Source organism: Narcine bancroftii, chromosome 4, assembly GCF_036971445.1.
Source record: "Narcine bancroftii isolate sNarBan1 chromosome 4, sNarBan1.hap1, whole genome shotgun sequence".
NCBI classification, from domain to species: Eukaryota; Metazoa; Chordata; class Chondrichthyes; order Torpediniformes; family Narcinidae; genus Narcine; species Narcine bancroftii.
Genome location: NC_091472.1, coordinates 106,664,906 through 106,679,414, shown reverse-complemented (window position 1 = coordinate 106,679,414; position 14,509 = coordinate 106,664,906). Strand labels below are relative to the sequence as shown.

Genomic DNA, 14,509 nt, shown 5'->3' with positions numbered 1-14,509 from the left:
GTAGCTTCATGGCGAACACAGTCTTACTAACCCCCTCCCCCCCTAAGAGTGATTGGGCTAAAACAGTCCAGGTTGGATGAAAGGAACTGTGGTACAGTTAGATTGTGGGTGGGGGGGGGGGGTGGGGGAATGAATTAATTCTGGGACTATATGAAGAAAAAAACAGCAACAAATGTTCATCATTCACCATGACTATCGAAGGTATATATTGTCCTGGGATGACTGTGAAAGGTGCAGAGCGAGGGGGAAAAAAAAACCTAACAGGGACCAATAGTTTCTTCAAGTATATTTAGATTTTTCAAGACATTATCTGGAATCAGCTTCACTTGCTGATAGATTCACCCCTCCCCTACTTATGCATTTCATTGAGGTGTATACAACTGCTTCTATGACATGTATAGATTCCTTCAGGTTCATTTGGAATAATTGAAACTTACCACACATCTAAGAATGAGTGGTTCAGATTCAGTGGTGAAAGTTGAAACCGTTATCTGACCATGGACCTTCCCATCGTTCCACTGGGAAAGAAGACAGTTGGAATGCACAGAAACTTTAGCCTTCTCAAGTGCTTCCTCTACTGCAGTTTCTACCAGAGAACTATTAAAACAATTGCTATTTGAGTTTGTAGGTGGTTTCACCAGATGAATGAGAGATCCATCGATTCCAAAAGACAGGATCGTATTTATTGTGATGTAAGCTTCAATTGTGCTCCCATATACTATGATATTTCCTAGAAAAGAATAGTATTAATAAAGGATGCAAATAAGTATTTTAAAATACAAGCTAAAGTGACAATAAAGTGAGGTACAATGAAACACAGGAACCTTGATTTGTGAGTTGGTCCTATGTTATATTCTTAACCAGAGAGCCATTAACTAGTTTGGATGTGACTGACAAACATGCTGGCATTGGGCTTGTGTAGTAACTATCTAGAGGAGGCAGTGGATAACCAATTTAATTTTTCTGCATTGCTCTTCACTGGATTGCAAGAGATCTTCCAACATATTATGTACTCTCCATAGTCAACCTGCAGGGTACTGAAGTGGGAATTTGAGTGTTTCAGACACATCTTACAGACCTGCTCCTCACCTTGAAAGGGGAAGATTTTTTCCCCCCCATGGAGAATCATAATGTTGACTAAGTAAGTACACGTTTCAAGGGGGTTTGTTGGTTTTCCAGTGTATCAATGATTTCACTTTCGCTCAGGGAACTCGGGTGAAGCCAGAGTGCCATGTGAAATTTAACCTGTATTGTAATGGTAAGATTTTCTCTTCAAGTGAAAAAGCAAAATTAGAAATAGTAATTTATCATCTCTATGTCCTTCCACTTTGAAATCAATGGAATCTTGGATCCTGAATGAGTTCCGATACAGCAGAACAGACTGCTAAATCTCTCCAAAACATTCCAAATTTCTGCAGAAGTTCATGACTATAAGTTAAATGGCTGAGTACAGCAGTTCTATTCACCATAGCCAGCTATATCCAACCTATTAATTTTATTTTCTGCCCAGAAAATGGCACTCAACAGTAGAGAAACAGCCAGCTTGAAACTGGGGTTTGCCGCTCCACCTACTGTCATTATTAGGAAAAGCTTCCATCTATATCATTGGTTAAGGCCGCATTGTTGTGTCAAAGCTGGAGGCCACACACAGTAGGAAATATGTGGGCATGGTTCCTTCCTTTTCTCCATCTAATTAGTTCTTCCAATTACACATTCGCACACATGCACACTGAGCTTGTAAAACCTGATGGTGTATTATTCCTTCCACTCAGGTTGGCTCTGAAATGACATCTTTAATCTTAACCCTGGGTCCAGTAGGAAGGAGCAATCTGTTAATTCCACCTTGTAGATAAATCTCCAAAAATGGTTTGTTCATATCTTGCCAAACACCAGCACAGAAATTGGCAACTTGTGATTTTGAGTTAGTTGGATGTGTTTTGAAGAATTTATTGAGTAGAAATAAGTAGAGGTGAATTGGAGGGCCAGTTCACATTTTAACTCAAAGATCATAGAATCACTGACAAAAACAAGTCCAATGACCCTGTAGTAACTGTTGGGAAAAATAAGCAACCAGCCTAACATTACCTTCCACCCCAAGGTCTGAAGGACATGTGTTTAAGTATACATTGGTGTTCCATCTAAATATGAGAACAATTCTCTACCACCATTTGAGAAAGAGATCCCATACCCCTGCTACACACTGGATAAGAAAAGAAACTTCTCTCTCATTTCTTGTGCACTTCTGAGAATTGCAGATGTATTCTCCTAAACATAAAAAAGGTGTTCTCAAACTAAATTTACAACAGCAAATCGATTTTCTTTTTATCACTGCTCCAGTTTCTCTTTTTATCCAGAGTGTAATTTAAAAATTTTCTTTTTGGAAAAAGGTCATTCCTAACAAAGGGTGAAATAAGTCAGAATGAACTTCAGGTAAAACAAGTCTCCTAAAGCTTCGTACAGGTTAATCCAAAAACAGCTATAATAAATTCAAATACATCTTTAGATTTACTGGACTGATGACTGACAAATAGCAAAAAATACTATAACTTTCAAAATTAAGGTGAAAATTGCATAGATTTAAGTTGTATCACCACATGCTCTTCCCTGTTTCAAGAGTGGCTCTGATGACCAGAACTCAAAGCTGCCTGAAAACTATATTGAATGGCAAAGTATGATAAGTTGTTGAGACCAATGATCACATGATTTTCATGAAGCTTTCAAAGATGATCCTCCCCCTAGAAAAATAACCTTTTCCCCATGAGTTTCAACTCAAATATTGATGAAAAGATCAGTTGTTTTCATTGTAAGATGGATAATTTGCTTGATGGAGCTAAAAATGGACACTGTCTGAGAAGAAAGAGACAAGTGAATATGTTTCAGTGCTCATACAATTATAGAGTTGTGCAGCCCAGAATTGGGCTCTGTGACTCACCAGTCAATATGGAAGATTGTACTTTTCTCTGCCAGTTCCAGTTATCTGCATTTGGTTTGTAGCCTTCTATGCCTTGGCAATTAAAGTTTTTGGTAAGACACTCTTAAAATGTTGTAAGAGTGCCTGACTCCACAGAGTGCAATGAGAATATGTTCTAGAGCACACATGTCAAACTTAGGCCCACGGGCCAAATTTGGCCCGTGATATAATTATATTTGGCCCGCAAGATCATATCAAATATGATTTAGAGCTTGCCCGCTGGCCGCCGCGCCAGTATAGCGTATGCACAGCTAATACTACAAATCCCAGAATGCTTTGCAAATGCATTGGCGCCGGCCCGTCAGCCCGCTAATCGCCCACACCTCCTCTCTTTACTTTCATTAGTATCTGCGACCTGTCGCCTAACTCACATGTAATAAACCCCTTACGAAAAATGGCCAAACGAAAGACAGAAAACAGGACCTTTCAAGACAGGTGGGAGGAAAACTCTGACCCCAGAGTTTGATGAACTTGCATCTAAGAAGAGATGCCAAGTATCTGGTTTAGACCCAGGTGCATCAGAGTAAATCACAGTGTAGCAAGCTAAGCTTGGATTCATATTTTCTTTGGTTAACTTTGGACTGTTCATAGTTGAAAGATTGGATTTTCATTGAAGCAAGTTGTTATTTTTTTGACTTATTGGCTTGTGAAAAAAAATACATTTAAAAGGAGCTTAAAGGCTATAGAGAAATATTATTTATTGAATATTTTATTTCTCATTTGTTAATGCTTCTTCTGGAAAGAGTTTAACCAAAACTATTATTAAACATTTATTTTAATAAGAAAAAGTTTAACATTACATATGTTGAAAGAAGAGAAAACGTGCAGATGTTGTTGAAAACTTTCAATAAATATTTAGTTCGGCCCACGACTTAGTCCAAGTTTTTAATTTTGGCCCTCTGTGAATTTGAGTTTGACACCCCTGCTCTAGAGACATTGCACTCTGCATGGAAAAACATTCCTTCTAATCCCCTCCATACTTCTACCCTTCAACTTATACTTGCAAGCTCTTGTTGTAGACACTCCCCTATGTGAAAAAGAAAAAATAAATACACCCTTGCAGGAAATCTGGAAACTTTGTAATCTCCTCCACTGCAGGATAAACAAACTAAGCCAGTCCAATCTCTCCTTATAACTGACATACTTTCATCAAGACAACATCCTAGCATTCCTCTTCCTCTGCATTATCTGTAGTAAAATCATATCCTTCCTATAATGTGGCAGCTAGAACACCACACAATATGCCAGCTGTGGTTTAACCAATATTTTATAAAATCATAACATAACATCCCTGCTCTTGTATTCTGTTCTACAGCTGATGAAGGCAAACATGCCTTGTACCTATTCTGCCTCTTTCAGGGATCTAGGGACTTGGACCCCAAGGATCAGTTGTTCATTAACATTCCCTAGGAATGCACCATTTATTGTGTCTGTCCTATCCTTGATTTGACCTTGCAAATTGCATCATTTTGCACTTGTCGAAGTTAAATTCCACCTCCTTACTAACTACAACATGAAAAAAATGTTTGTTTCATATGTTAAATGTTCATGTCATCTTTGATGTTCCTCCAGTCTAATTTTATATACACAATCCTGGCTGTTCCCAAAAGATGTGGTACTGTACTTCAATAATATTCTTTATCCATTAGCCCACTGCACAACTAAAAATAGTTTCAGAGCTTTATGCTGGGTTTATGTGCCTTTCATTCATTACACAATCAATACTTTTGATCCAATTCAGAGTACAGTTTTATTTGACTGGAATGTTATGCCATCTATTGTCTGTTTGTCTGCCATTGCACCTTTGTTTTTCTCCACATCATTGCTCTATTCATAAATCTGATTATTCCAGTGTTTATTCTATAATTTTGAGATGCACAAATAAATTAAAAACTCTTCATTTATTCTATTTGCTTTCATAACCTCTACCCTTCCACTCCAATGAAGTGTTTACAGTCTATTCTCATTCCCAGCCCTTGTAATCCAAAATCGTTTGTGTACATTTATCTTGGTAATTGAACATTCCTGCTAACATTTCTTTGTTTTCTAATTAATCTCAGAATCCAGCATCTCCCACTCAACCACCTAATGTATTTGTTAGATTCTGGAAGATCCAACTGGATCACACCTATGGTCCACACCTATTCTTTGAAAAGTAAGAAGCAACATTATCTTTAATTCCAGAATCTAACAGCTCACAAAATGTCTTGTCCCAGTCTCACAACCTACTATGTGTGCATTCCAATGCCACAAGCACTTCTATACCTTGAATAATCCTAAGCCTCTATCACCTACAATGTAGTCCCAGGGGAGAATGCAACCAAAGACTCCAAACTTGTGCATTATATTCCATACAATTACAACTAGTTTCACCTTCCTCAAATTTATCCTCCTTACTTTCAACACAAAATATGGTAGAGAAATAGTAAGTTAGCCAAAAAAGAATTAGCTCATAAAGGAAATTTGCTCATAAAGGAAAATAATCATTCTTGTTTGTCCAAAGTTTCAATTCTGTTCTTGATATTGCAAAATAGTGTATCATGTGATTCACTAACAATTCAACAGGAGCACTCCTAGTATCTGTAATAAACTGTATTATTTATTATACAAGATAGCACAAGGATGAGGAAATCAAATAATAGATTTCAGTTCAATAATCTAATTGATTAGCAACAGTAATATATCAACAGCAGACGGTTGTGTTGGATACTGCTAAGTGACAGACAATGTACTATAAACATTTAATTCTTTAAATTGATATGTCAAATCCCTGAAATATCCTGTGAACATTAATAGGTTTGCTTAAAATGTTTTCCTGATCAAATTTGTAGACACATTACATGAATCTTAAAAAGAACCCGGCAGATTGTGTTTAAGGTATTCATATGTGGATAATATGAACACTAATTAATAAGAATTAAATTGCACTCATTATCAAACTTGGATTTATGTTAGCATTGAAAATGTCTCTCCATCCTTAGTTTCTTAATTAAGGAGAATCATTTGAATGTTTCAAATAAATGTTAGGTAGTTACAATAAATTATCCTTTAATTAAATTAGTAGGTAATTGCATAATTAAATGGGCTTACATGTGCATTCTTCAGTATATCCACTCTAAACAACATTGCAAATTAAAATATATGAAATATTTGTAAAACAACAGACTATGCCTCCATGACAAATTAATTCTGGAAATAAACTGGGAAGCAAAACAAGATGAAGCAAAAATGCCACCAAGCTAACAATACAATATTCAGTAGACTGCATGAAAATAAAGCACATCTTCAAATTTCTTTGTATTGTAGACTGTTGAATATATATTGAGTTCATTTGTTATTTTCCTAATCCCTGTCAATTGAATGTTTCCTTCTTTAATCCTTGTGCTCCTGGTATTTTTTTTTCCCAAGAAATTGGTCATTTCTGACCATTTAACCATTTATTGTCCATTTCAGAATGGAAATCCCTTATTTCAATGTTTTTTTTCAGCATTCCACCATAAGATTTGAAGTTACCGCCACCATGAACATGCACACATCTGGGGACCTATGTTCATTTGTACGTCATACATATGAAGGTCCTGGATGAAAAGTATAGGCTTTCCAATAAATTTTAATTAGTTGATTAATTTTAAAGCTATTATTTTTAGAATGAATGTATATAAATTTATTAAAATCTTTGATAAAGTCATGAGTAATTTACAGCTAGTGGACTGAACATGAATTCCACAGTAGCTGGGCAATTTATATTTAAGTCATTCAGTACATTTAGAATGAATAACATTCATATTAATAATAAGTAACCCTGAAACTGTCACATCGTTCATGGGTGTCCTTCAGGGAAGGAAGTCAGCCATCCTTATTCGGCCAGGTTAACATGCAGCACCAGATGTAGCTCAGTCTTGGAATGGCCAATAATGACCAATTCCTTTGGAAAAAATACCAGGAGCGCAAGGATTAAATTACAAAGATAAATTACATTGTACGTGCTAGGATTTCATTCCATTACTTCAGAAGGTTAAAGCTGATTTGATGTTTTCAAGACATAAATTAAACTTGCAGAACAATAAAATGGAAACGATATCCTTGAACTGATAAACAAATAGAGGCAAGTGTTTTGGAAGTGAATTTAGGAAACTCAGCAAGACTCAAAGGTGGTTATGTTGAAGCGCTCTTCTTTAGATAGTAATTAATGCTGTCAACACATAATATTAAATTGTGTATTTACAGATTGTTAATGAAAGTATTAATGAAAAATGAGACTATGAATATATGGCCCGTTGTGCCAAATGTTATTGTCCCGTTCCTAATTTCAATTTCATTTTTCTATGTAGTAGAAAGAGACGGGGGAATTTTGAAGTCTGCTCAAATTGAGAGAAGAACAGGAGGACAAGTAGGGGGCTACCAACTTCTTCAGTGGTCACAACATCGGGATCAAGCAACCCAAAGGTAGCTTTACTATCTTCTCTAATAGGGAAGCAAATTCCAGTGCACTCTCAATTCGTGCGACTTTATCCATTTGAGCACCACAAATTATTGCAACAGAGCAGAGTCTTGCAATGTTGTGTGTTGCAATTGTCATGAATAGTTTGCAGAATGAGCCAATTAAAATGTGGCTATGGGACTTGTTGCTGCATATCCAAGTCCGGTTGCATGAAGGATATGAACTTATTGGACAGGTTATGAAGGGCCACTGAATTGAATTTTGCTGCCATGGACAGGATTTAATACTTTGAGATGCAATTACAGATCAGTTCATTGAACTTCTTGCAACATTGCATCCAGGTCCTTGGGGTTTGACTCCAGGACTCTGCTATATCTGTCTTCTGAGTTCCTGTTTGGATATTCTCCTTTTTTTCCTCTGGACAATAAAGTATATCTCCCTATGCCAGTCAAACTACTTTGGCAGCTTTTGCAGATATTTTAACAACAGAGAAGGTGTGGCGTGACCAATAACCACAAGCAGACATGTAGCCAGTGATTAAAGGCTTTAATATCCAGCAATATCGGGCATATCTCTATATGCTGCTGTCCTGAATCCAAGGCTGGTATGGAGGGAGGAAACTAGGGCTATTGACTTTTAATGAAAATCTACAGGGAGGAGTTACAGGATTGAAGGCAGGCCAGCCTGTACAGTCACCACCACATTCACCACTTCTTTTCAGAAAAAGTCTGGTGGGGTGAAGCGGGACAGTGTCCATTGTTACTGGTCGTGCAGTCTTTAATAGTTCACAGATTCAGCCGGTCCGGTGGCTTTATCCTCCGGTTGCGTCATTGGCTCCTGCAGGACGGTGACCTGCATGGCGGGCTGAATGTCCAGGAGCTAAACTGGGTTGGTCCAAATGGATTTCCGGGGGGTGTGGGGGATGTTGGTGGTTCAGTTCACGGTTGTAGGGGTGGGTTTCTGGGGGGGTATGGGGGTGTTGGTGGTTCAGTTCATGGTTGTGGGGTAGTGGGTTCAAATGGTCAATTGTCTGGATGGTACATGGGACAGGCTGGTCTCGGATGGACGCTATGTCTTCCCGCCCATCCAGGTACTGTACACAGGCATACTGTGGTTTTGCATGAAGGAGATGGGCTTCCTCAGCCAGCAGGTCTGCCTTGTGAGTCCTAACATATCTGCGGAGGAGCACCAGCCCTGTGATCATCAGCCAGATTGGCCACGTGGTTCCTGATGCTGACCTTCTAGAGAAGGAGAACAGTTTCTCATATGGAGTGGCATTCGTAGCAGTACACAGTAGGGACCTGATGGTGTGTAGTGCCTCCAGAAGGACCTCTTGCCACTGGGAGATGGGCATTACCTTTTGGCTTGAGGGCCAAGAGGATTGCCCTCAAGATCATTCTGTTCTCCCTTTCTACCTGCCCATTCCTGAGAGGGTTGTAGCTGGTGGTTCTGCTTGTGGCTATACCCTTGGACAGGAAATATTGGTGCAACTCCTCACTCATGAATGAGGATGCCCCCCCCCCCCCGATCAATGTGAATGTAACTGGGGTATCTGAACAAGGTGAAGAGGTTGGGGAGGGCTTTAATGACTGAGGGCATGGTCATATCCAGGCAGGGAATGGGAAATATAAGTACTCGTCCACGATATTCAGGAAGTAGATGTTCCGATTCATGGATGGAAGGGGGCCCACAAAGTCCATTCTGAGATATTCAAAGGGGTAAATTGCCTTGATCAGCTGAGCTTTCTCCAGCCAGTAGAAGTGCGCTTGGACTCCACGCAGACCAAACAGTTAGAGTCAGCTTCCTGATCTTCCCCTACAGAATAGGGGAGGCTGTGGGCCCTCATGAAGTGGGAGAGCCTGGTGACCCCGGGGTGGCAGAGGCTATCGTGGAGGATCTGGAGGCGATCTACACGTTCCCTGGGACAGGGCATCGGCTGGCTCATTGAGCTTTCCAGGCTGGTACAAGATCTCATAATTGTAGGTGGACAGTTCAATTCTCCATCTCATGATCTTGTCATTTTTAATCTTCCCCTGCTGTTTATTGTAAAAAGAATGTGATAGCTCTCTGGTTTGTCAGCAGAATGAATGGCCTGCCAGCCAGATAGTGCCTCCCATGGCGCACAGCCTCCACTATAGCTTGTGCCTCCTTCCAGTTAGCCGAATGCCTGAGTTCAGGGTCCTGGAGGGTCTGGGAAAAGAATTTCACGTGCCTGCCTGCTTGGTTCAGCATGGCAGCGAGGGTGGTTGGAGGCATTGCTCTACACTTGGAAAGGGATGGATTAATCAATGGCATGCATGGCCACCTTGGCAATCTCATCCTTGATGCCCTCAAAGGGGCCTTACGGGCCTCCACCGATGGTGGAAATGTTGTGGTCTTCTCTAGGGGGTGAGCCTTGTCTGCGTAATTAGGGATCAATTAGGCATAATAAGAAAAGAACCCCAGGCACCTTTTCAAGGCCTTGAGGTTTTGGGGCAGTGGGAAGGGGACGCATGGGGTCAGGGGGATTGATCCCACACTCTACCACATACCCCAGTATTGGCAGACGGGAAGTGCCTCCTGGTTCTGACTGCAATGGTGACATTATCCAAGTATAAATATGTGGTTTTTAACTCATTGTCATCCACCATGTGGTCCATCTCCCGTCGGAACACCGACACCCCATTCGTGAGGCCAAATGGGATCCACGGGAAATAGTAGAGGAAGCCATTGGCCTCTAACACTGTGTATTGATGATCCTCTAGGTGGATTGGGATCTGGTGATATGCCGACTTGAGATCGATGGTGGAGAAGACCCGGTACTGGGCTATCTCATTCACCATGTCAGGGGAAGGGGTAGGCATCCAAAAAGGTGAACCAGTTGATGGTCTGGCTATAATCAATGACCATCTGGTGCTTCTCCCCACTCTTAATCATCACCACTTGTGCCCTTCAGGGGCTGTTACTGGGCTCAATAATGCCCTCCACTAGCAGTTGCCCTATTTCAGCTTTTATAAACTCCCTGTCTCCCAGGCTGTATCACCTCCATTTTTTGATGGCAGGTTTGCAGTCTGGGCAGAGGTTCTGTGGGGGTGGGGTGGTTCAGAGGGACCCCGTAGGGAGGTCAGACCACAGGTCAGGTGCCCTGGATGGTGTTCCTGCATCTGATTGGTTGCGTTTGGAGGGAAGAGCAGACCCTCCAGGAATTGGTTATTCCTGACCGTGAGGGGAGGATGGGGCCCAATCAAACTGCATCAGCAAGCTCTTAAGCTGACACTGGAAATCCATCCCCAGTATGACAGGCATTCACAGAGGTGGGGCATCTCAAACAGCTTTAAGTTTTTATACTTCGTGCCCCTCACGGATAAGGTGCAGCACCCAGATTTCCGTGGAGTGGGATTTGGATGCTTGAGCTACCTTGAACTTTGCAGGGGACACTATGTCAAATAGGCAGCCCATGGTGCGACCATTTACCTCTGTGTCCATCATAGAGTGCGCCAGTTGGTATGGCTTGTCCTGGTTCAACACAATGGAGGCCAGAGTTAGTTCATTGTTAGAGTCGCTGTTGCTGTAGTGTCGAGACGGCTGCTGCCAAGATGGCCACACCCATGGATTACACGCGGTGGAGTCTGGAAGTGTCACTGGATGTGATGTCATCCTGTGTCATCTTCCTCCTGTTCCCGTCGTTCAGTCCTCGGCCGCCGGAAGTGAGTCGATCCAAGATGGCGGGGCAGATTGCGGTCTGTATGCAGCACTGCTGGAGGAAGGTTTAGAATGGCATGCCTTGGGTTAGTGCCCCTTCCTCTTGCAGTTCGAACAGGTCATGCTACGGGCTGGACATTACTTCCTCGGGCACTTGGTCTGGTCGCAGTAGTTGCACCTTGTGTACTCGGCAGTGACAGTGGCCATCAGGGTCTCCAAGTCCCAAGATGTAAGCACCAATGCTTCCCAACTGATGGGTGCATGGCTCGCAGTGTTAGCCTCTGCAGTCTTCTGGGCTACTTTCAGTGACCGAGCCATCTGCATGACTTCCAGTAGGGTCTGATTGCCCTTCTACAGGAGTCGCTCACAGATGTGATTGGAACGGAAGCCAGTCATTAGCCCACCACTGATGAGCTCCTCTATGTGGACCACCGCAGTCAAATCCACACACCCACAGGTTTGTCCTAGCTCCCTCATGACCCTCACAAAGTTGTCGACGACTCACTGGGGGCCTGGTTTCGGGTGACCAGCTGGTATTGTGGATACAGAGAGTTCATGGGTGCCCCGTATCGCTGCTGCAGCAGGACCATTGCGTCCTCATACTTTTTGCATTCCCTTATTATTTAGCAAGGCCAGTGGCCCACCAATGAAAAGAGCAGGTTGTATTTGTCTATGTTTTGGAGATCTCATGGCATCTCATGTAGGCCTTTAAGCAGTGCAGACATATATCAAATTTGATGGAGGCCTCTGGATCCCTGGGGTCGGTCTCTAGCTTCTCCACTCAGATCGCCTTGTCTATGGCAAATACACTAGATATTAAATTGTGGTGCAATCAGTAACCACAAGCAGAGACGAAGCAAGTGGCTAAAGGCTTTAATATCCAGAAACTTCGGGCATGTCTCTACATGCTGCTGGTCCATATCCAAGACTGGTATGGAGGGAGGAGACTAGGGCTATCAGGTTTAATTGGGAATCTATGGGAAGGAGTTAAAGGGTCAGCGGTGGGCAGCCTGTATAGTCTAGTGAGGTCCCACCTGCATTATCATGTTCCACCACAGAAGGAGAGATAACAAACACATTGCTTTAGCCCAGTGGTTCTCAACCTTTTTCTGCTCACATACCACCTTAAGTAATCCCTTATTAACCACAGAGCACCTGTGGCATAGGTTACCATAGGTCTGTGTGGATTTCCTCTGGGTGCTCTGGTTTCTCCCACCCTACAAAAATGCATGGAGTTTATAGGTTCATTGGTGTATTTTGGCGACACGGTCTCATGGAAGAAATTGAAATTCTCAGAAGGCTGACATCATCACCACACGATAGACCTGGCACTGCAGCATAAATCTTGCCTCCAATTGAGGGCAGCAGCAAATAGCCTGTCACTTTGGTAAGCGTTTCTTGTGTATCTGGAGGTGCAAACAAAGTTAGCCCTCCCCAGCCTTGGTCCTTTCCACTTCATTTCCCCATAACCAACCTCTTACAAACCTACTTCTCTCTCTGTTAACATTTGTTATTTCTCCAAGTTTCCAGCACTGACTTCTTTCTTTCCATTAATGACCCTGAGACAGCAGTGCTGGGAGAAATTCACTTGTATTGATGAAATTAAAGTTGTACCTTTAGTATTTTCGGAATGATTTTTGAGCCAATCCAATGCATTTTCACAATCATTATGATTATTCAGAAGGAAAAAGTTGGGGGGCACATTTTCTGAAAATTGCTTGTCAGGATCCACAATTACATCTTTGTTGGTGGATTTTGTATCAGCTCCTGTGAGATATGGAACCTATATAAGTGGAAAATAGAATGTGAATCAGTTTGAGTTTTCTTGCATTCACTTCAAATATACTTTTATTCATTTAGCACTGGAGCCAGCTGTGCACTTTTTCCTCACAGTCACCAGGAAAGATGATCTTTCCATCCCTATCAACATGTCATCTGCACGTGACTCTGTAGCGGACAATGGTGTGTCTGCAGGCGACTTCCCTCTCCTTGTTATCATTGCAAGTAACTGCAGAAAATACTAACTCCATCCCACCCCAGTCTCTCCTCTCCTGTTGTGTACAAAAGTTGCATGAATTTCAAAACACAAGCAATCAAATTCAAGGACTGCTTTTTTTCCTGCCTTTATCATAGGAACCGAAGTAGGCCAAAAATGGCCCATCGAGCCTGCTCTGCCATTCAATAAGATCATGGCTGATCTAATTTATGACCTACCTGCCTTCTCCCCATATCCCCTAATTCCTTTATCACGTAAAAATGTATCTAACCGAATTTTAAATATGTTTAATGAAGCAGCTTCAACCACTTCCCTGGTTAGAGAATTCCAAACATTCACTACTCTCTGGGAAAAACTATTTTTCCTCATCTCTGTCCTAAATCTACTCCCCCGAATCTTGAGACCGTGTCCTCTCATTTTAGTTTCCCCAGCCAGCTCAAAAAACCTTCCTACATCTATCCATACCCTTCATAAACCTATATCAGACCTTCCAATACCTAAAAAAATTCTTTCTTCACAACACTACCTCAATGAGGATCTTGCACTGTTTTAACTGCACTTTTCTCTGTAACACTGTGATGTACGTTTGGTTTATTGTGCACTGTCTGTTGTACTTGAGTATGAATTCACACGCCTGGATAGCATGCAACACAAAATTTTTCTCTGCATCTTGATACATGTGATCTTTCTTTGGCTTGGCTTCGCGGACGAAGATTTATGGAGGGGGTAAAAAAGTCCACGTCAGCTGCAGGCTCGTTTGTGGCTGACCAGTCCGATGCGGGACAGGCAGACACGATTGCAGCGGTTGCAAGGGAAAATTGGTTGGTTGGGGTTGGGTGTTGGGTTTTTCCTCCTTTGCCTTTTGTCAGTGAGGTGGGCTCTGCGGTCTTCTTCAAAGGAGGCTGCTGCCCGCCAAACTGTGAGGCGCCAAGATGCACGGTTTGAGGCGTTATCAGCCCACTGGCGGTGATAATAATGAACAAAACAACATCAAACTACATGCTTTCAAAGACCTTGAATCTGCTTGTATTGCTTCATCATTATGCTCTCTATTCTCAATCATTTGAGAACCTGATAATTATGGAACTACTCAGTTAAATTCATTCCATAAATATACTGCAAAAAAAGTGATTCTATCCTCAAAGCAAAGTCCTCACTTTACACCTCCCAAATCTATGTCCCACTCCAACAGAAATGAAGAGAAATTGTTGTGATTTGAAACAGGTAACATATGATGGTACTGAAATCAGATTTCATGGTAATATTAGAAAGTTAATTAGACATATATTTGAAGAGCACTAATTTGCATGGTTTAGGAGAGTGAAGATCAGATATGGGATTAAATTTAGAGTTAGTACTGGCATGAAGAGGACAAATGGACTCCTTTACAATAATAATCTGCAACTGTGTATCAAAGTTA

At 41.6% G+C, this 14,509-nt stretch overlaps 1 protein-coding gene across 6 annotated transcripts in view; it reads right to left on the bottom strand.

Moving 5' to 3' along the window:
- Positions 1-14,509, bottom strand: part of cfap61 (cilia and flagella associated protein 61) — a 203,022-nt gene that overhangs the window by 63,564 nt on the left and 124,949 nt on the right. For all 6 annotated transcript variants that reach the window (XM_069932362.1, XM_069932361.1, XM_069932358.1 and 3 more), the window contains 2 exons: positions 12,708-12,876; positions 438-730 (listed from right to left, as the gene is read on the bottom strand). In XM_069932362.1, the coding sequence (XP_069788463.1) occupies positions 438-730; positions 12,708-12,876 (462 nt within the window). The remainder of the gene's footprint in view (positions 1-437; positions 731-12,707; positions 12,877-14,509) is intronic.